General features: G+C 49.9%; 1 protein-coding gene and 1 non-coding gene across 2 annotated transcripts in view; one reads left to right on the top strand and one right to left on the bottom strand.

Moving 5' to 3' along the window:
• Positions 1-2446: 2446 nt before the first annotated feature.
• Positions 2447-20483, top strand: part of VDAC1 (voltage dependent anion channel 1) — a 27800-nt gene continuing 9763 nt past the window's right edge. The window contains exons 1-5 of the mRNA XM_030318126.2: positions 2447-2535; positions 13000-13072; positions 13567-13616; positions 14771-14923; positions 15008-15060. Coding sequence (XP_030173986.1) covers positions 13006-13072; positions 13567-13616; positions 14771-14923; positions 15008-15060 — 323 coding nt within the window. The 5' untranslated portion in view covers positions 2447-2535; positions 13000-13005. The remainder of the gene's footprint in view (positions 2536-12999; positions 13073-13566; positions 13617-14770; positions 14924-15007; positions 15061-20483) is intronic.
• On the bottom strand, positions 19892-19994 carry LOC115526528. Its single transcript, XR_003972620.1, has one exon. It is a non-coding gene; the product is annotated as a U6 spliceosomal RNA (small nuclear RNA).

The following is a 20483-nucleotide window of genomic DNA, read 5'->3' as shown; positions in this document are numbered from 1 at the left end:
TCTTTTGTGGGCTGGCTTCATTCTTAGGGCAGGTCTGCCTTTCAAAAGGCCCAGGAAGTCTGACCCGGGTCTTTGGTCCATCCCTATGAGTGCAGTGCTTTGATTGATCCAAGAAAGTCCCTGGAGTGGAGTCAGCTCCATCAAAGCTTATGGACTGACAGGAGGAGGGGAAAGTGGTTATTACCCCCAAAGAAAAACTGTTAGACCTGACCTGGGTGTATTTGTTCATAATTGCAAGAGAGGACCTGATTAGCCAATCAGTCTTGGGTCAGGTGCCCACCCCCAGCCCAAAGCCCTGGAAGACAGAGTGGAGGTGGGGCTGGGGGTGGGGGTGCCAAGCCTGGCATAACAGGCTGCCTTGTACAGCTCTTCTGTTGGGGCTATGGTGGGGAAGGCCTGATTCCATGTCCCACCAGATTCCTTCACTGTTTCCTGAGTGCTTACTCCTTTTGCCCCCCATTTTAGACTTGCCACAACTCTCTGAAGTTGCAGCTGAGCGGTTAGGTCTGTTGCCCAGAGTCACACAGCCAGTGACTCAAATGGCACTCAGGTGATTAATCTGAAAGCAGCCGGGAGGGGAGCCCCAGAAGGGGGCTGGGGGTTGAGGGTCCTGAAAGGGGGTTTGGCAAGGAGGTGCTGGAGGGGAGGGAGCACCTTGGACATTTGGGCCAAGCATCACATCTGGACTTCACTGACCCAGGGCAAGACTCCTAGCTCATGTGCGGTTTCTGGAGCCCCATCTTCCCGCAGAGCCATCTGGCCCTGCCTCCCTGAGGATCTGCCCTCCCAAACTCTGCTTTACCGCACTCATGGATGACTCACTGGCTTTCCTTGCCCCACCCTCTCCCGGAGTGTGCTGAGGCCTTTGTGTGCAAGAGTGGGAATGACCAGGTTGGAAAGCTCCGAGTTCCCAGTTGGCCATGGAGCAGCTCAGGGGGCCGGGGGAGAGTTCTAGCATCCGTCCTCCACGCTAAATGAGCTCAAGGGGTTTAGCTGTGCCTGCTCACGTTGCCAGTTAGACTAGGGACCTCTACAGAGCCCAGTGCGTCTTGTCTGCAACCCCCCCCCCCCCCCCCCCGCCCAAGCTCCCCTCTTCCTCAACATCCCGCCCCCACTGGAACAGGTGCCCTTTCCTATTTAAGCTGCCATCTCTTTCCAGCAGCCTGTCCTGACTGCCTCTGCCCACGCCCCAGTTGCCTACTCCTTGAATTTGTGCTACGTCTGATTGGGAGCGAGTGTCCCGATTTTGTAGCCCTGCGCCTCCTCCACGGGGCCCCTAGATGCCTCACGTCTGTTGGCTGCGGCGAAAGAGGTGCAGAAGCTTCATCCAGCCACGAATTGTTTAATACCTGGGGACACTCAGTGGTAATTCTTGGTGAAGGAAACCACCCACTTAAGGCCTAACGCGGAGACGACACACGCTTTCACCGAGCTCCGCGGGGAGGCAGGCCCCAGGTTCCCCCAGGGGCCCTCCACTGGCCGGAACCTGCGTAACGTCTGCGCGCTGTCAGACCCAGCAGGGGACATTCTGGCAAAACGCAATTTACTTTTTTCACTTCTCAAATGCTCCGAAAATGGCTACTAGCTGCTTCGCTGCAGGGGAAAACTGCTAATGTGGAGCGCAAACTCCGCGCACAGGGGAGTTTTCCCAGGGCTGCGCCCACGACGGCCGCAAGGTTCCGGCGAGCCTGGAGAGGCGCGAGGAAGTGTCGGGGGCGCGGGAAACACTGGGTTGGGAGCCCAGGGCCGGGAGCGGGGCGGGGGTGGGGTGGGGTGGGGGGGGTGGCGACAGTCGTGGCTGCTCCTCCGTATCCGCGGCGCCTCCAGCGCCCAGTCCCTCCCACCTTCCGCTCCAGGGACCGCCCCCGGGGGCTCGGAGCCCGATTTAACAACCCGCGCGGGCTTTGCCGAGGTGGGGGTTCCGGGGATCAACTAGTCGAACCGGGCTAGGTCCTGGTCCGGCACCGCACGCCACATCATCACTTGGGGGTGGGCCGTTGTCTCTCAGCCCCGAGAACCGGTTGGGGGCCCAGGATCCCGTGCGTCTTCCATTAGCGCAGGAGGCCCCGGGCCACGGCTAAGAGAACCGGAAGCCCCCCTCCCCCCCCAACGCGGGCTTCAACCTGGCGCGTTTCCAGCCAAAACTGGCTCCCGTGGGCGGCTGGCACGCGTGTCCCCGCGCACGCACACATCTTGTACACGTCAGCCCCACGCCTCCTCGGCCCCGTGTCCGGGCGCACGCAGCACCCACGCGTGCCCGCACACGCCCGCGGGCACACGCGTCCGCGGTGGGCACTGAGGTCGCAGGAAGGTAATGGTTCTGGCCGGGAGCTGGTTGGGGACCCGGGCCCAGGCCTGGGCGGTGTCCGGGGCGGGCCCAGGGGCGGAGCTCGCCAGGCCAGGCGCGCAGGGTCGGGGCGGGTCCGCGCCGCCGCCGTCCGCGCTGTCCCGCCCTCGGCCCCGCCGCTGCTCTCCGTTCCTCGCGCTGCAGCCCCCGCGGTAGCAGCCGCCGAGCCCGCCGCCACCGCCCCCGAGGTAGGCGCTGCGGACATGGGCCCGCGATCTGCCGGCGCCTGGGGTCGCGGGCCCTGCCCTGGGGAGCTGAGCAGGAGGTGGGGGGAGGAGCGGTCGTGGGCGAGGGGTTGAGGACCGGGCCCCAGGGGCCGAGCGGGAGCTCCCCGCGCAGAGCAGGCCGCACAGGCTGGCGGCAAGCGGGCCGGGGCGCGGGAGCGGGAGGCCGGACATCCGGGGGCGCCTGCGGCTGGGACTCGATCCTTCGGGGACCTGCGGGCGGAAGGGCACGGGCCGCCGCGTGAAGGCCTGGCCGGCTGCAGGTCTAGGTGACCTTTCCCGGCGGCGCCCTCTGGCCCTCGATCCCGCCAGCGCGGGTCGGGCGGGGAACCGCCTGCCCCCACACTCACCGGGCTGGGCGCACGGATCTGTGCGGGCCACGCTGTCGCCGCCGGCATGAGTTCCTGTGACGACCGCGGTCCCTCGCTCCCAGCCCCACACGCCCTGTCCGGCCTGTCTGGTCCACGCCCGGAGAAGCTGGCGCCCGGCGCTGTTCCGCGCGTGCCAGCTCCCTACCGGGCGGAACGAGAAGCTGAGAGTCGACTTAGGCCGCAGGAGCCTGTGCAGTAGGCTCGGCCTTGGGAAAGGACGCCCTGCAGGGAGCGGATGTGGCCTCCTTGGCCTTAGGAGAGATCCTGGTTCGGTTGCTCATTCATTCACCGAGTGCGTCTGTGCCTTCACGAAACTGGTTGGAGCCCTTGGATTTCAGGGCTGCAATCCTAGTGACTTGCCCAAGGTCACACAGCCGGGGCGATACGAAGCCTAAGTTTTCTCATCTGTACAGTAGGAGCAATTGTAGCTCTCCTTGTAGCGGCCATTCATCTTTGGGAAGAATGATATGAGTTGATTAACGCCAAACCTTCAGTAGAAACCTTGACACTTGAGGCTTTTGGGGAGGATTTAGCCCATCCTCTGTAGACCATTCTACTCCACTTGGTGTTCTGGAAAACGTTTAATAAATACAGCCCCTGTTATTTTAAACGTTATTACTAAACACTTGTGTGCCAGGCATTGAGTAACTTCCATGATCATTAATGAAAAATTCTTTAAGTTTATGGACAAGGTCAGGTTGAAGTAGGAAGTGCATGCAGACCTGAGGGAAGGTTTCACCTGAGGTCTCCATCACCCTGACCAGCCTTACCTCCGCAGAGGAGGTAGAGAATGGGCCCCTACTTTGCCTAATGTGCTGTTGGCAAGGCCAGGGCAGGCTGCCCAGGGCTTGCCTTGTTTCTCCACCCCAGCTCTGGAATGAGTTCTACAGGGTTAGGCTTAAGCCCTTTGCAGCTTTGTTTTCATTGCCTGGGGTGGTGCCATTTGGCACACAGTAGGTACTTGAGAAGGGTCTGTGGGGGTAAATGTGCTCTTCCTTTTTATCTAAGAGTCAACTTACCCTTACTGATAGGAGGATAGTTGTGGTTTTTGTTTTTTTGTTTTTTGTTTTTTGTTTTTTTACCATTGCAGCATATGTCTTCTAGTAGTTGCTCATTACGTATTTGTGAAGTTATTGAATGGGCGTATGTAGTGGCTGCAGCCCCGGACCATATTCTCTTGATCTTGGACATCCTTTCTGAGGGACACACACATCTATCTCACTCACTTCCAGAAAATAGTCTTGCTTAGCAGAGGGTCACGTCTGTTTAAAGAGCTCCTGCGGAAAGTACAGCCCTAGAGCGCTGAGACGCAAAACTGTTTCCCAATTTGACATAACTGCTTTAAACGTGCTATCTTCATTCTGTGACTTTCCAGGTCCTGTGGGAAAGTTGTAGAACTGGTGTTTCTGGGCCTGCAGGGGAGGGCGACCAGGGTGAATGGGATTCTCCTAAGTGCTTTTCCCTTCTCTGATGGTGGGTGGTGGGTGGGTCGATAACTTCTGCTGGAGTTGTTCTGAATAAAATGCTTGACCTTGGGGAGGGGGGTACTGCTCTCAGTTGATTGCTTAGTTTTATTTCTATATTTTTATTCTGTTGGGTAGAGGCAAGGGCTGTCTGTAGACACAAACACAGGGGCTCCGGGAGACCATATAGTGAGGAGTTGCCTGTGGGCTGCCGGTCCTGCTGGACCCTGGGCAGATGTGGACAGTAACCTTCAAGCTGGTGGTAATGAGGGACATTGACCCCCCCCCCCCCATCTTTACTGATGAGATGCTCCCAAGGCACTGCAGTTCACTTTGCCCTTGATGGAATTTTAATGGTCTGACATCGTTGGTGGTGGTGACTGGGGGAGATGTGTGTGTGTGTGTGTGTGTGTGTGTGAGAGAGAGAGAGAGAGCCAGCCCAAACCTGCAGACAGCCCCTCAGGGAACTCAGAGAGTCTGTGGCCTTGGGCTCCTCACAGACTCCTCTGGTATCCACTGAGGAAAAGTGAGCAATGGGGTCCTCTGCTGGGCCTGGGCACAATCCTCCATTTTACTGCTTGCTGTCAGGGAGGTGAGGGTGAGTGGGCTTCTAAGCCCTTTATCCAGAACTGTCCTGGAAACAGTCCTGGGGAGCAGATTGAGCTCACAACACAGCTCTGACAAGAGCCACAGGATTGAGTACAGGTCAACTCACTGTCTTGTTCCTCAGTGTCTCCTTTATAAAAGTGTGACCATCATCATCATCATCGTCACAGTCAGTCTTCATTGAGGGCCTGCTCAGCACCCTTCTGCGGGGGCTTAACGTATGTGTGACGTTGAATCTACCATCCTGCAAACCCTGGGAGAGAGGCACTCTTGTTCATGGGTCGGGAGGCTGGAGCCCAGAGTTGGGATTCGGGACCTGGTCTGGCTAGTTCTAGTGCTGGTGATTCCACACTGAAGTTGCCACGGCAAGGGGCCATTGCCACCAGCTAATAGATGTGGACGCATTTGAAAGGTCGAATTTGCTGTTCAGAGGGGAACTGTTCTCCTTTCACGCTGAGCAGAGTGAACGTGTGTATGGCTGTGTGTAGGCTGCCTGGCAGTGGATTGTAATCAGTGGAGTCACTCCTCCTTGTTGCAAGGACAGTGACACTGGGTGTCTATCAGGAGAAAGGTCAGTTTTTACTGGGATGAGGTAGGAGACATTCTTCCAGGACTTACCTGGACAATATTCAGCTCAAGAGTACCTCATGTGGTCAGGGAGGACTCTGGACCTTGTGGTTGAGGGTGGCCTTTTGATAACCTGCACAGCAGCGGTAATTATACTAAGAAATCTATAAAATGTAAACCTGTAATAAAATCCTCTCTCTGGTCATTGTGTACTTACCACGTACCAGTCACTGTATTAAGTATTTCATATTAGCAGTCCTCACGGTGATGCTGAGACAGATACTCTTTCCCCATATTTGAGCTGAAGAAACGTGAGATGCATATACATTGTGACTTGCCCTGGGTCCCATATCTGGAGAGTCGTGGAGTGGTATTGGAACTCAGGGCTGCTTGACTCTCAAATCTACTTGCCCAAGCACTGTCTATTTAAACCCCACTGGGTCAAGCCAGGCAGCGAGTTTCCAGGAAATGTGAGGTGTCTGAGGTCAGACAGGAGCCCTGGGTGCACCTGGGACCCAGACCTTGCCATGCTGCCTGCCAGCCCAGGCTTTTCTTCCCTTGATGGGTGGGTGGGCCTGCAGGCTGCCCCCAAGTCAGTTACATTCCCTTGCGGCTTCTTATGGAAGGCTGTGCTGGTGGTGGCCTAGCTCCCAGAGTGTTTTAAAATAGAAGCAATGCCTAGGAAGCCGGGCTCCCCGGTGTGAGCCTCTCGTGGAGTAGGAGGGGAGGGCAGCTGTACTGGGAGCACAGACTTGCTTCAGAGCACAGGTCACCGGCTTTGCCAGCATCCGGTAGACATAACCAGGGGCTGCCTTTTCCGTGAGATAGGGATAGGGGTGTGAGGAGGCTTCGGATGGTGTTGGCTTGATATATTGGTTTTCAGAGCTGGGCTAACCTCCTGCTGGGGAAGTTGCTTTTCCTGGTCCCCAGAGTTAGGGGGAGGTGCTTTTGTTCTAATCCCTGGCTGGTCTGGTGCTCCTCCTATGTGCTGGCCCAGTTCTGCTCAGACAAACCACCTCAAATGATGTTAGAGAAACAGCAGAACCAAAGGCTTTCCTACAATTTTCCCTTTCTAAGGGAAATCCAGGATGGTCATGGTGATGGTGATGGTGGTGAAGGTGACTGCCCTCTTGGTCAGGGGCCTTGCACGAATCAGTTGCACACTTACATGGGGTGATAAAAGAAAGCATAATGAAGGGGCCATTTGCAAAGGTGTGAGCAGAGTGTGGAGCTCCTTGGCAGGAGCTGTGGCCTTGGAAAGCAGTCACTGCCCACCTGAGGCCCAGCAGGGAGGGAGCTTGGGAAATGAGTACTCCAGCCTCTCTCTCCCATCTTCTGCTGGTGCCTCCTGTTGGCCAAAACCAACGATACATAGCCTTTGATAGCAGTCCATAGTGATCAGCTCTTGGGTCACAGAGCAGGATGGAGGAGAAAAATGGATCTGAAGGGACAGAGAATATCCAGAATAATGGACTGTGATTAGCACTGCCATTTATGGAGCCCTCACCGTGTGCCAGATACTCCTACGTGCTCTGCCTACCTAACTTACTTAATCTTTGCAGTAGTTCTGGTAGAAAGGCACTAGTGTTAGCCCCATTTTATAGGTGAGCAAAATGAGACCCTGGGAGTGTAAGTTATCAGTGGCTTGTCCAAAGTTACACAGCTAGTAAAGGCTGGTGCTGGCAAATCCTCTGCCAGGCTCGTAGCTCCTTCTCATAGTCACTGTGCCTTGCTGCCTGGGCACCCAGTTGGGCTGTGACATGCCGTGGCAGGGTGGTTCCTGGTGTTTGCGTCCTAGTGCTGTTGTACCCTTGCCCTTGAAGATGGTGTCTCTTAATCCATTAGGTGTCACCTTGCTCACAAGACTGAGTCTTGGGAACTTAAGGCCACCCTGCTCCCTGTGTCCCCCACTGCAGTGGTTGTTAGCTCTTTGAGGGTACCACGGCTCCTGTGCCAGGATTCTACCTCTGCCGCCAGAAGTGCTTTCCTGCCTGTTTCTGAGGCTGCGAAAGGCTAAGAGGGGGGGAAGGAGGCTTTTGAACAAGTGCTTCAGGCCGTTCTCATGCACATTAAAGTTAGGGAGCCCTGCCCTACTCCTGCCTCCTGGGCAGGGTGGCCAGAGCCACAAGTGGTCATCTGGGAGTAGAATGTTCCCCCTGCAGGCCCTGCCTGTTACCCCTGCCATCTCAGTGTAGTTGGACTCTGTTCTTGGAACCCGGATAGATACTTCCCACGTGGCCTTTTCCTTCTGGCACCTCTATTGCAGCAGTCTGTTAGAATGTGGCTTATTGTGGCATCGGGAAGGCAGCGTAGCTCAGTTTCAGACACGTTGGTTGGGTTTTTAAATTTTATGTCCTTAAAAAAGTTGTCAGTATGTACAAACAACTTTAATAAAGTGGAATAAGAAATGAAAATCCTATTTTAACTCTGCTCCTTTCCTAAACCCCCCTCGTTTCCAGAAGCAGCTCCCAGTCAGCCACAATGTACAGATGGGCTTGTAGCCTTCCTACATGCTTTCCCATCATTCACAAATGTGTGAGCGCATAAACATGTATGTGAAAGGGTTTTCCTCTAATAATGCAGAATTATACATTTTCTGTGACTTGCTTTGTGCATTGAACTACAGTTGGCCCTTGAGCACTGTGGGGGTTAGGGGTGCTTACTCCTCATGCAGTTGAAAATCCTTCTCTAATTTTTGACTCCCTCCCAATTTGACTACTACTGTTCACCTCAAGTTTTATTGATATTATACAGTCAATTAACACATATTTTGTATGTTATATATACATATATATTATATATTGTATTCTTACAATAGAGTAAGCTAGGTAAAAATATTACTACTTTTGAAAAGAACTCTTAAAAAAATTTTTTTTAATGTTTATTTATTTTTGAGAGACAGAGAGAGCATGAGCAGGGGAGAGGCAGAAAGGAGAGAGACACAGAATCCGAAGCAGGCTCCAGGCTGCGAGCTGTCAGCCCAGAGCTTGATGCGGGACTTGAACTCACAAACTGCAAGATCATGACCTGAGCTGAACCTGGACGCTTAACTGACTGAGTCACCCAGGTGCCCCTAGAGAAAATATACTATTAACGAAATCATAAGGAAGAGAAAATACATTTACAGTATTGTATTTATTGAAAAAGATCCAACATATAAGTAGACTTGCAAAGTTCAAATCTGTGTTTTTCAAGGGTCAGCCATGTGTCAAAGATAGCTTTCTATGGCACCTTGCATAAATCTACCTCATTCTTTTTGATTACCACATGGTGCTCTTTAGTTTTTGTAAGTACCTTAATTTTCATTCATTTCCCCATTGGTGGACATTTAGATTTCTTCTGGCCTGTGTTACAGAACTAATGCTGCAGTGAGCATCCTCGTGTGCTCCTCTCTGGGGACCTTGGCTGGGTTCCTAGCAGTCGAATTGTCTCTAGGTTAATGCATGCCCACTTACGCATTGGCCAGTAGTTGTCTCCAAAGGGGCTGTCCTATGCTGGCATGAACAGGGGTGACCATTTTCCACACCAACAGTGGATATTTTCATTTGCATTTTTGCTGATTTGTTTGTTGAGTGAGCCTTTCAAACACAGGTGTGTCATTCACTCTACAGTGGCTCCCTGAGGCCCTTAAAGTCCACACCTTGTTCTGAAGTAGTAAGTGGCCCTGCTCCCTTCTGAAGCCCGCTGGTCTCCTCAGCCTGAGTTGAGTTCTCCTTAGGCCAAGGCGGGTGGAGAGGGTACTAGTTGTGGCTGTCTCCACCCCCCCATTCCTGGCGGTGCTGCAGCCTCCCTGTAGAGGGCGCTCCTGCTGCTTGGTTACATCGCCGTTTGCTTAGATTCTTGTCAGATACTAAGTTTCTATTTTTTTCCTTCTACTATAAACATACTTTCATGCTCCTTGCACATTTTCTCATTAAACAGACCTTTATATTGAATACCTGCTACTTGCCAGGGCTTGTCATCTTTGACACATAGCTTTTTACATATTTTGGATAAATTTATGCATGACAGGCTCCGGGCTGCTTTGAGTTCAAGGGTGTGAGTTGGGGGTAGGTGTGCACTTGTGGGTGTGGTGGGGGCGCTGGAAGCAGAGCAGCTGTCACTGACAGGCAACTGATGAGTCAAGGAAGATATGTCCCCCCAAGGTGGAGGTTATGTAAGTGTTATGCAGACTGTTCTGGGCGATATACTATCTCTCCGCTCTGAGTTTCCACTATGGGCTGGATTTTCGTTCCTCGGCTGGAGTGGAGCTTGCATAATCCGTTCAAGGTCAGCCAGCGAATGGTTGGGTAGGTAGGCGAACAGGCAGTGGAGGGAAACAAGGGACTCCTGTCTCCCACTGTGACTTACTGATCCTTGTCAAAGTCATCAGTGACTGTGGGAAGGTCTGCTCAGTCCAGTCCTGTCCGTCCCTCATGTTCCACTTATCCTTGGGAACCATGCTCGCAGGCTCTGCATTGAAGCCTTCACCCAGGCCGGCTTCTGATTCCCATCTGTCCAGGGCTGGCTGCTTTCCTGTGTCAAAGTGCCCCGCCTCACGCTCGGACTCTAGAGGCTGGGCTTCTGAAGGCACATGGGGTGGATGCCACCAAGACAGATGGTGAGCGATTTGGAGCGATTTGGAGCTGATCTAGGCGGAGGTAGGGGCCAGGGGGTCAGGGTTCAGCCTTAGAATCAGCACATGCAGCGTATTAAATGAGAAAGCAGGATGCTGAGGTCTCTTTCACACCCCCTGGTCCCGGCCTGAGAAAACATGAATGGAAATCATTTCTACAAGAAGATGATTTTTGCAGCGGGTGCTGAGAACTGTGTAAAAATGGGCATTTTCTAGGCGCTGTTGGCAGTTGTAAGAAAGCGGAGCTTTTCAGAGGCACACTGCCTCAGGCCTTGCCACAGTCCAGTCAGATAAATGCAGGAGGCGACTGGGTGGGGAAAGAGAAGACTGCAGCAAAAGCCTAGGGGAAGCTACAGTTGCACAGCAGGTGTGGGCCTGTGATGAAGGGAGCGTCTTGGCTTCTGGGTGGGTGTTTCCTCAGGTCCAGGAGTGGGTTTGGCTCCGCTCAGCTGGGGGATCCTGTGCATCTTCCCTGCCAGGTGCCGAGCTGGAGCCACAAGGAGAGCCTGGCCTCATCCAAGCTCCCTCTGCCCTCCCAGCTCCCTTGTGTTTGGATGGTAATCTCCTTAGTGGCCATGTACTTTAGGGTGATGTTTGTCGGTGGTGGAGTGTTTTTTGACAGGTGGTTTTGCTGGTTCTTTTTTTGGGGGATTAGTGATGAGTGAGAGCATTTGGGGAACATTAAATGATGAGTGATCTGCTTTTCCCTGATGCGAAAGCTGTTCGTGTCTGGTGAGGTGGGTCCTAGAGCCACAGAGGGTACTTTTTGGAACGCCCTGGCCCCTGAGGTACAGGGAGGTCTTGGCTGACCCAGAGAGGTTGCCACTGTACTGCTCTTTCCTCACCCTGGGGCTGAGTTTGCAGTCCAGCTGGGGAAGGGCAGCGCTGAAGAGGGGTGCTCAGTCCACTGATACCTGTTGGCACTGGTGGCCGTAGAGAATGTTCTGGATCTTTTGCTGAGATATTCTGCAAGTTTCCTTGGGGCTCCATCACCTCAGCCTTTGACGCAGGTTTGCGGAGGGGCCAGGGCCATCTGTGGTTGAGACATATCCACGCCTTAGGCTGGGGGTATTCTGCATGACCTGGTGAATGGTTTCTTTGGGTGTCCCTGGGGTGGATGTGCCTGTGAGGTTCGCTTGGGGTGGAAGGGGGACAAGTCGGGGGGGGGTCCCCAGACTTGAAACAGCCAATGGGGACAGCCTGAAATGGATCTTCCCCCATGCTCTTTGTGCCCTGATCCTAATGTGGACTGAGCTGTCCATGGTTCCAGCCTGATCACGTGCAAGAGATAACAAGAGCAACAAAGAGGATCGTAAACAGCTCGCTGGGCTGCTCCACTCTGCTCTGACAAAAAAGTGAATGGAGGCGGAATTAGCAGAACCTCTGAAAAAAGTACCATAGGACCTGGACCACAATTTTATTACTTCAAGTGGTGGAAGTTTGTCGTTGTTTGTTTTATAGCGTACTCATTGCTTCTGTGGGCTCCTTGCAGCATCTAGGATGTTAAAGCTTATGTCAGGAATGCAGCTTCCTGTGGTGATGCTGTTCGCCTGGGACCGATTGAACTATTTTTCTTAACCGACGGAGCCATCCAGGTGCCCTGATTGAGACATTTTTCATTGGGTTCCCACTTACCAGGAACATGCCTTGCAGGTGTTTGCTTGTGTGAGTGCATATGTTGGTGACCTCAGGTGGGATATATGCAGGCTCAGTTTGGAAATTTAGGTATACTATATTTTAAAAATTAATGGAACCATCCTTGGGTTAATTGGATTCCTGCTAATTAGGGCTGATAATTTGGGAAATGGAGAAGATGCAGATCATGGTGCTTTCTCATGACTCCTTTCCTCCTGGATGGAGCACACTGTGTGTGTGTGTGTGTGTGTGTGCGCGCGCGTGTGTGCTCGCGCTGTCCTGGATTAGGATTTTAATTCTGTGTATGTAATGCGTCAGAATACAGCCTCTCAGGGACACAGTGTGGCCTTAGGGAAAGGACTCTGAATTACTTGCCTTCCTTGAACCCTGAGGTGTTTAATAAATGCTTGTTGACTTAGTGATATGCAACAATTTCAAGTAGTACTTTAAAAAACAAAGTCACATTGTAGCTCAATAAATGTTTGTTTGAATTATTTTTTTTTGGCAGGGCGAGAGGATGTGGTTATATCTCCTTCCATGTGAAGAGTTGCCTAATTGTTAGGTTTTACTGTATTCTCTGTGAGGAATCTGATACTCAGAAAAATGGGGTCCCCTGAAATATAAAGTTTTTTGAAAAGTTGCATTTATTCTGGCACATAGTAGGTACTCTGTAAGTATTTTGTTGGAATGGATGAAATCAGAGCCATATGGAAAATAAGATGGCCTGAAAAGCTCTGATTTCTGTTCAGTACACTGAATGCCATAGCAGCCGACATTTTGTAAGAAGATATGTTTTATTGGCAAGAGTCCTGCGATTCAGTAAAGTAGCTGGCTCGTGGGAATTTGTCTTTGACAGTTAATTCATTCAGCAAATGTTTACCGACTGCTGCTATATTCTGCACTTGTGCTCAGTCCTGGGGGTGCTAAGGAAGAAGAGGCCTAAAGGCAGGCTGGTCTGCTGTTGACAGAACTTACCTGGGTGTCTCCACCTCTCAACATGAGGAGGCACGAGAGAGCAAGGCTTCTCTGTGCACACCTGGGAGAATAAAGTGCCTGGGACTCTGTGCTGATGATTTTTATTGGTGGTTAATTATAGCTAATAATTTTTATTGATGGAAAACTAATTTCCCTAATTACTGATGTGTGTCTTCTGGTGATTCTTTTATTGTAGCAGAAGATGGCTGTGCCTCCCACGTATGCTGATCTTGGCAAATGTGCCAGGGATGTCTTCACCAAGGGTTATGGTGAGTGTTTCGGAGCTAATGGGCTGGGTTGGCATGTTTGGGATTTTACCCATCACAGTTCGGGAGACCTGGGTGGGTCAACTCTCAGAACTTTGATGTCGGGGGGAAAAAAGACAAGCCTACTATGCCTAATAAAGCAGTGTTGGTTTGTACACCTGGTAAGGGCAGGCTTACGAATCGCTGCAGACAAGTGGACGCCCTGGTTTCTTCTCCCAAAGGTGGGAGCAGCTCTGTGTGTGCCGTGGTCATGGAGTGCAATTTCTAAGTGTTGCCCATCCTTAGGCCTGTGCTCACACTGTCCCGTACCTTTCCCTGTCATTCTGCTGGGAGCGCACAGCCACTGTTCGGTAGCCAAAGTTCCACATGTAGGCAGGCAGCAGTGGAGACAGGCACCCTGCACACTCACGGCATCTTGAAACAGGAGAAGGGAGGCAGAGATGCTGCTCTCGAGCTAGTTATTTAGCCTATTAACAGTTCCCATGTTCTTTCTTTAGGATTTGGCTTAATCAAACTCGATTTGAAGACAAAATCTGAGAATGGACTGGTGAGTTGTCTGACCGACACGGAGCGTGGGGGTTTATCGTAGATCAGTGGAGAGGATGACTACCGTGTCCTGGGTGGCAGAGTCCAATGAAAGGACCTTTTCTTTTTATAAATTAAAATTTTTTATTTTTTTGAGAGAGAGAGAGAGTGCGCACATAAGTCGGGAAGGGGCAGAGGGAGAGAGAAGGAGAGAATGTTAAACAGGCTCTATGCTCAGCAAGGAGCCTGATATGGGGCTCAATGTCACGGCCATGAGATCATGACCTGAGCTCAAATCAAGAGTTGGACGCTTAACTGACTGAGCCCCCCAGGTGCCCTGAAAGGACCTTTTTGATTGTGGCAGTTTGTGGTTGTCACATTCATCGCATCCTGTATGGGATGGGTGGTCCAGGGGCATGCTGCTGATAGGTCCCTAGTTTAGCAGCTGTTAATACTCACTGAGTTAATAAACTCTGTTTTATTTTTCCTTGTTTCTTTTTAAATTTTTTTTTTTTTAACATTTATTCATTTTTGAGACAGAGAGAGACAGAGCATGAACGGGAGAGGGGCAGAGAGAGAGAGGGAGACACAGAATCAGAAGCAGGCTCCAGGCTCTGAGCCATCAACCCAGAGCCCAACGCGGGGCTCATACCCACGGACCGTGAGATCGTGACCTGAGCTGAAGTTGGACGCTCAACCAACTGAGCCACCCAGGCGCCCCTCCTTGTTTCTTTTTAAAATTGAGCTGTTTTCAATGCCACCTGATTATCAAAAAAAAAAAAAAAAAAATTAGTAATCCCTTTTAGACTGTGTGTGTGAGGATTGTTGGAAGGAGGACGTTTTGGGGTTGATGTACTCCAGTGTCATCTTGAGCTCAGCGGTTTTGGTCTGTATTTGGCTGGAAGTATTGTGGAAGCGGGATTGTCTTCCTGTCCAGACTGATGTATTACCAGGGCGGAAGGAAGCTGTCTCTTGACAGAGAATTCCCCATAAGAGTCTTTTAACTAACAGGGCTCTTTAATCCCATCTGTATTTAAATATTGAATTGAATTATAGAAGTAGCCTTTGCCTCCACACATTCAGGTCTCACCTCTTGCATAGAGGAAAGTCCGTTCCATTTAGGATGCTTCAGTGGAGCCCTGGGGAACAGGCCGTGACTCTCTCTCTGCTTTACAGGAATTTACGAGCTCAGGTTCTGCCAACACTGAGACCACCAAAGTGACGGGCAGTCTGGAAACCAAGTACAGATGGACTGAATACGGTCTGACATTTACGGAGAAATGGAACACTGACAACACATTAGGCACAGAGATTACTGTGGAGGATCAGGTAATGGTGGTCACTGCGAAGAGACATGGTTTTATTCTGCTGCCCTGCCTTTGACTAAACCTGGCACGTTTCTTTTCTGTTCAGCTTGCACGTGGACTGAAGCTGACCTTTGATTCATCCTTCTCACCAAACACAGGGTAAGAATGTCACGTGTTTTCTTAGCAAGGACGTTTAACAGTGTTTTTTCTGTTTGTTTTTAAAAATTTTTTTAAATGTTTTATTTATTTTTGAGACAGGGAGAGACAGAGCATGAACAGGGGAGGGTCAGAGAGAGAGGGAGACACAGAATCTGAAACAGGCTCCAGGCTCTGAGCGGTCAGCACAGACCCCGACGTGGGGCTCGAACCCACGGACCGAGAGATCATGACCTGAGCCGAAGTCGGATGCTCAACCGACTGAGCCACCCAGGCGCCCCTTAAATTTTTTTTAATGTTTATTTTTGAGAGAGAGAGAGAGAGAGAGAGGGAGTGAGCGCACATGAGCATGGGAGGGGCAGAGAGAGAGGGAGACACAGAATCCAAATCAGGCTCCAGGCTCTGAGCAGCACAGAGCCTGACGTGGGGCTCAAACTCATGAACTGTGAGATCATGACCTGAGCCAAAGCTGGACGCTTAACCGACTGAGCCACCCAGGCACACCCCTAACAGTGTTTTATAGTGAGATTCTGTGCTGTGTGTTGTGGCCATCCTGGCTTCATCTGTGGAGGGCTACAGGATTTGTGTGGTCCAGCAATGCTGTGTTTCATGTGAGTGAGGCTGCTGGGAATGTAAGCGGCCAAGGCTGTAGGCAGCCGGCGGTGTTGGGAAGCAGTGTCTGAGCGATCATTGTTGCCAGCCCCAGTTTTCAGGCTGGCAGGGCCCTTTCCCCAGTTTTCTACATAGGAGCACTGAGAGAGGATGGGTTTTAAGTGCAACGTGGCTCCTGAGGCTGCACTTTTTGCCCCATGTCCCCCAGCCACAAACCAATTATGCTTCACTGTTATTGGGCTCATCAGGAGGCAAGACCGTGTGTTGGTTGCCTCAGCCCCTGGTGCTTTTCAGAGTGACTAGATGGGACACATGTTGCACAAATAGCATGTCGGGTTCCCTTACATCCTACACCCAGCTTCTCCTAATGTTAACATCTTACATAACTATGATGTAATTATCAGAACCAGGAAATTTATATGGCTGTCATACAGTTAACTAATCTGTTGTCCTACTGATGTCTTAGTTCTGGCCCATGACCCATTTCAGGATACTAGATTGCATTTAGTCCTCAAATCTCTTTGGTCTCCTCTAATCTAGAACGTAGTCTTTCTTTGTCTTTCATGACCTGGACACTGTTAAATAGGATTGATGAATTATTTTGTAGAATCCTTCAGTTTGGATTTGTCTGATGTTTCCTCATGGTCAAACTCAGGTTATGCATTTTTATTATATTATGTTATATTATTGTTATATTATTTATTTTATTATCTTATAACACTTCTGTTATACAGCCACAGAAGTGATGTTGGGTCTGTCTTGTGCGTGATATCAGGATGTATATGTCAGTATTCTTTACTGGTGATATTAACTTTGATCGCTTGATTAAAGTGGTCTTTGCCAGGTTTCTCTATGAAGTTACTTTTCTCTTTGTAAATGGGTATGTCGGGAGATACTGTGAGACTATGTAAATATTCTGTTTCTTTTTGAAAAACAAAATTAGTATCCATAGTGATTCTTGCCTGCAACTAGTATGTTTGGTAAAGATTTTCTCTTCCCATCATGCCTTCTGCATTTATTAATTGGGATTCTACTCTAAGGAGGAGCTCTTCCTTCTCCATTTATTTATTGAATCATTTATTTATATTGATATGGATCCACAGACATTTATTTTATTCTGTGGGTTATAACCTATTAGCACAATATATTTGATTACTCATATGTTTCAGATATGGCCATTGGGCGTGTCTCCAAGTGTGCTTTTGATAATCCCCTGTCACTTCTTTTGAGCTCTACTTCGGAAGATATAGCAGGCTCATCTTCTGCTCTAGTCCTGCCATCAGGCATTTCTGCAAGGAGCTTCAGTTCCTTTTATTGAAGAATGGCATATAGAAACCAAGATTGTGGGCACAGTGTGTCCGCATTGCTCCTGGGTATTTGAGGCAGGTTTTGATGGTTTATGGAGATTGGAAGTGAAAGCTGGCTTTCCAAACCTACTGAGGCGGATAGCCTGGGAAAGCATCGTGGCTTCTGAAGGAGCTGAGCTTAGACCACATAAGGATGAGGCTGCAAACTCCTCTAGGGACCAGCCCCCACATTGAGTACCTACCACAGAAAAACCAGATCGTTAACTGGATATCAGAGTCATGCCTCTCTCAGGTGCTTGTCAAGTTAGTGCTATTGTTTAAGTAGCTTAAAAAAAAAATCCCAGTAATACTTGAAAGAGGGAAAACTCCAAAGACGTGGAGTGTTGCATTAGAGCAGAAGCCTGGAGAGAAACCTGAGTCACTGCCCGAGCACTGCCTATTCTCTGGGGACTTTGTGCTCCTGGCCAGAATTCATTGAGACAGGGTAAGGAGGCACCATGTAAATGGTCTGGGATGGCTGGTCCACACCACTGGTCAGAGGCCCTGACACAAGCAGCACGCTTTGGTCAGCAGCAGCTTTTTACCCAGTGGTTATAAGATGCCTGATTTTTACAGTGCTGGTCTCCCTCCCTTCCTAAATGTCAGCCTCCGAGCAGCTGCCTTTCATCAATCACCCCACTAGCATGGTGCCAGTTGGATAAGCCAAAACCCAGGTTGCTTCCTCCAAAGGGTAGGCAGACCAGAAGAGGTTTATTTTATTTTGAGAGAAAGAGAGAGAGAGAGCACGCATGAGCAGAGGAGGGGCAGGGAGAGACAGGGAGAGAGAGAATCCCAAGCAGGCTCTGTACTGTCAGCTTGGAGCTCTACACAGGGCTTGATCTGACGAACCATGAGATCATGACACCAGGTGCCCCTATTTTGAGTTTTTCTTATTGACAGATAATTTGTTTGGTTGTTATTCCTTTCCTTCAAAGCTTGTGAAAATGTACCAAAGCAACTTGAACAAAAGTTGTAAGCATCATTGTCACTTGTGAAGGGTGTTGGCTTTATTTTCAACCATGACCTCGGAAAGTCTCATCTCCTTGATGACTTGGAATGTTTAACCTTAAATTTTTTGTTATAGAAAATTTCAAACATACTAAAGACTAGTATATTAAACACTCATCAGGGGGGCGCCTGGGTAGCTCAGTTAAGCCTCCGACTTCAGTTCAGGTCATGATCTCGCGGTCCTTGGGTTCAAGTGCTGCCTTGAGCTCTGTGCTGACAGCTCAGAGCGCGGAGCCTGGTTTGAACTCTGTGTCTCCCTCTCTCTCTGCCTCTCCCCTGTTTGCTCTCTGTCTCTCTCTCTGTCTCTCAAAAATAAACATTAAAAAAAAAAAAATAAACCTTCATTATGTTACCATCACCCAGCTTTAATAATTATCAACCCATAGCTAATTATGTTTTATTTATGCACTCACAATCAGTATCTTCCACCCTCAGATTATTTTGAATAACAGTTATTGCATAATTTCATCTGTAAATGTTTTAATATATATCTTTAAAAAATTTTTTTTTTTTTAATTTTTTTTTTTCAACGTTTATTTATTTTTGGGACAGAGAGAGACAGAGCATGAACGGGGGAGGGGCAGAGAGAGAGGGAGACACAGAATCGGAAACAGGCTCCGGGCTCTGAGCCATCAGCCCAGAGCCTGACGCGGGGCTCGAACTCACGGACCGCGAGATCGTGACCTGGCTGAAGTCGGACGCTTAACCGACTGCGCCACCCAGGCGCCCCTAAAAATTTTTTTTTTTTAAAAATTTTTTTTTTCAACGTTTATTTATTTTTGGGACAGAGAGAGACAGAGCATGAACGGGGGAGGGTCAGAGAGAGAGGGAGACACAGAATCGGAAACAGGTTCCAGGCTCTGAGCCATCAGCCCAGAGCCCGACGCGGGGCTCGAACTCACGGACCGCGAGATCGTGACCTGGCTGAAGTCGGACGCTTAACCGACTGCGCCACCCAGGCGCCCCTAAAAATTTTTTTTTAAAGTTTTTTTTTTTTTTTCAACGTTTATTTATTTTTGGGACAGAGAGAGACAGAGCATGAACGGGGGAGGGGCAGAGAGAGAGGGAGACACAGAATCGGAAACAGGCTCCAGGCTCTGAGCCATCAGCCCAGAGCCCGACGCGGGGCTCGAACTCCCGGACCGCGAGATCGTGACCTGGCTGAAGTCGGACGCTTAACCGACTGCGCCACCCAGGCGCCCCTAAAAATTTTTTTTTAATGTTTATTTATTATTGAGAGACAGAGAGAGAGACAGAGCATGAGCATGGGAGGGGCAGAGACAGGAGAAGACACAGAATCCAAAGCAGGCTCCAGGCTCTGAGCTGTCAGCACAGAGCCCAACATGGGGCTCGAACTCACAAACTGTGAGATCATGATCTGAGCTGAAGTCGGACACTTAACTGACTGAGCCACCCAGGCGCCCCAATATGTATCTTTAAATGATGATTTTTTTTTTTTTTTTTTTTTTTAGTTTATTCTGAGAGTACAAGTGGGGTAGGGGCAGAGAGAGAGGGAGAGAGAATTCTAAGCAGGCTCTGAGCCATCAGTGCAGAGCTTGACATGGGGCTTGAACCCGTGAACTGTGATTTCATGCCCTGAGCCGAGATCAAGAGTCAGATGAACTGACTGAGCCACCCAGCTGCCACTTGTTTTTATTTTAATTCTGGTAGTTATAGTCTTGTGTATTAGTTTCAGGTGTACAATATAGTGATTCAACAATTCCATACATTACCTGGTGCTGATCATGACAAGTGCACTCCTTAAGCCCATCACCTATTTCACCCAACCCCTGGCCCCCTCCCATCTGGTAGCTGTCAGCTTGTTCTCTGTAGTTAAAGATTTGCAACGTTTCACGAATTTGTATGTTGCCCTTCTGCAACGTTTCACGAATTTGTATGTTGCCCTTCTGCAGGGGCCATGTTAATCTTCCCTGTATCGTTTCAGTTTTAATACATGTGCTGCTGAGGCACACATTTTTTAAAAAAAGTTTAGTCACAATATGATTACATTGTAAAAAATTAATCATCTTTCTTTAATATTGTTAAATCTCTAGTCCGATCAAATTTACATAATTTCATAAAAAAAACTTTTTTTCATGTTTATTTCTGAGAGAGAGAGAGAGAGAGCACAAGTGGAGGAGGGACAGGGAGAGAGGGAGACACAGAATCTGAAGTAGGTTCCAGGCTCTGAGCTATCAGCACAGAGCCTGATGTGGGACTCAAACTCCTGAGCTGTGAGATCATGACCTGAGCTGAAGTCAGACACTTAACCGACGGAGTCACCCAGGTGCTCCTACATGATTTCATTTTTAATTTACAGAATCAAAAATTGTCCGTGCAAAATTGTGAAAATTGGGTCATTTGCCTCCTTAAATCTCTTTAATTTTTAGATTCTCCTCTGCCTTTTTTCCCCCCCTTCTAACTTATTTGTTGAAAGTAGGTCATTTGTCCCATAAGATT

Source organism: Lynx canadensis, chromosome A1 (genome assembly GCF_007474595.2).
Source record: "Lynx canadensis isolate LIC74 chromosome A1, mLynCan4.pri.v2, whole genome shotgun sequence".
NCBI classification, from domain to species: Eukaryota; Metazoa; Chordata; class Mammalia; order Carnivora; family Felidae; genus Lynx; species Lynx canadensis.
The sequence above is the reverse complement of the archived record's forward strand: the minus strand, read 5'-3'. Positions and strand labels throughout refer to the sequence as shown.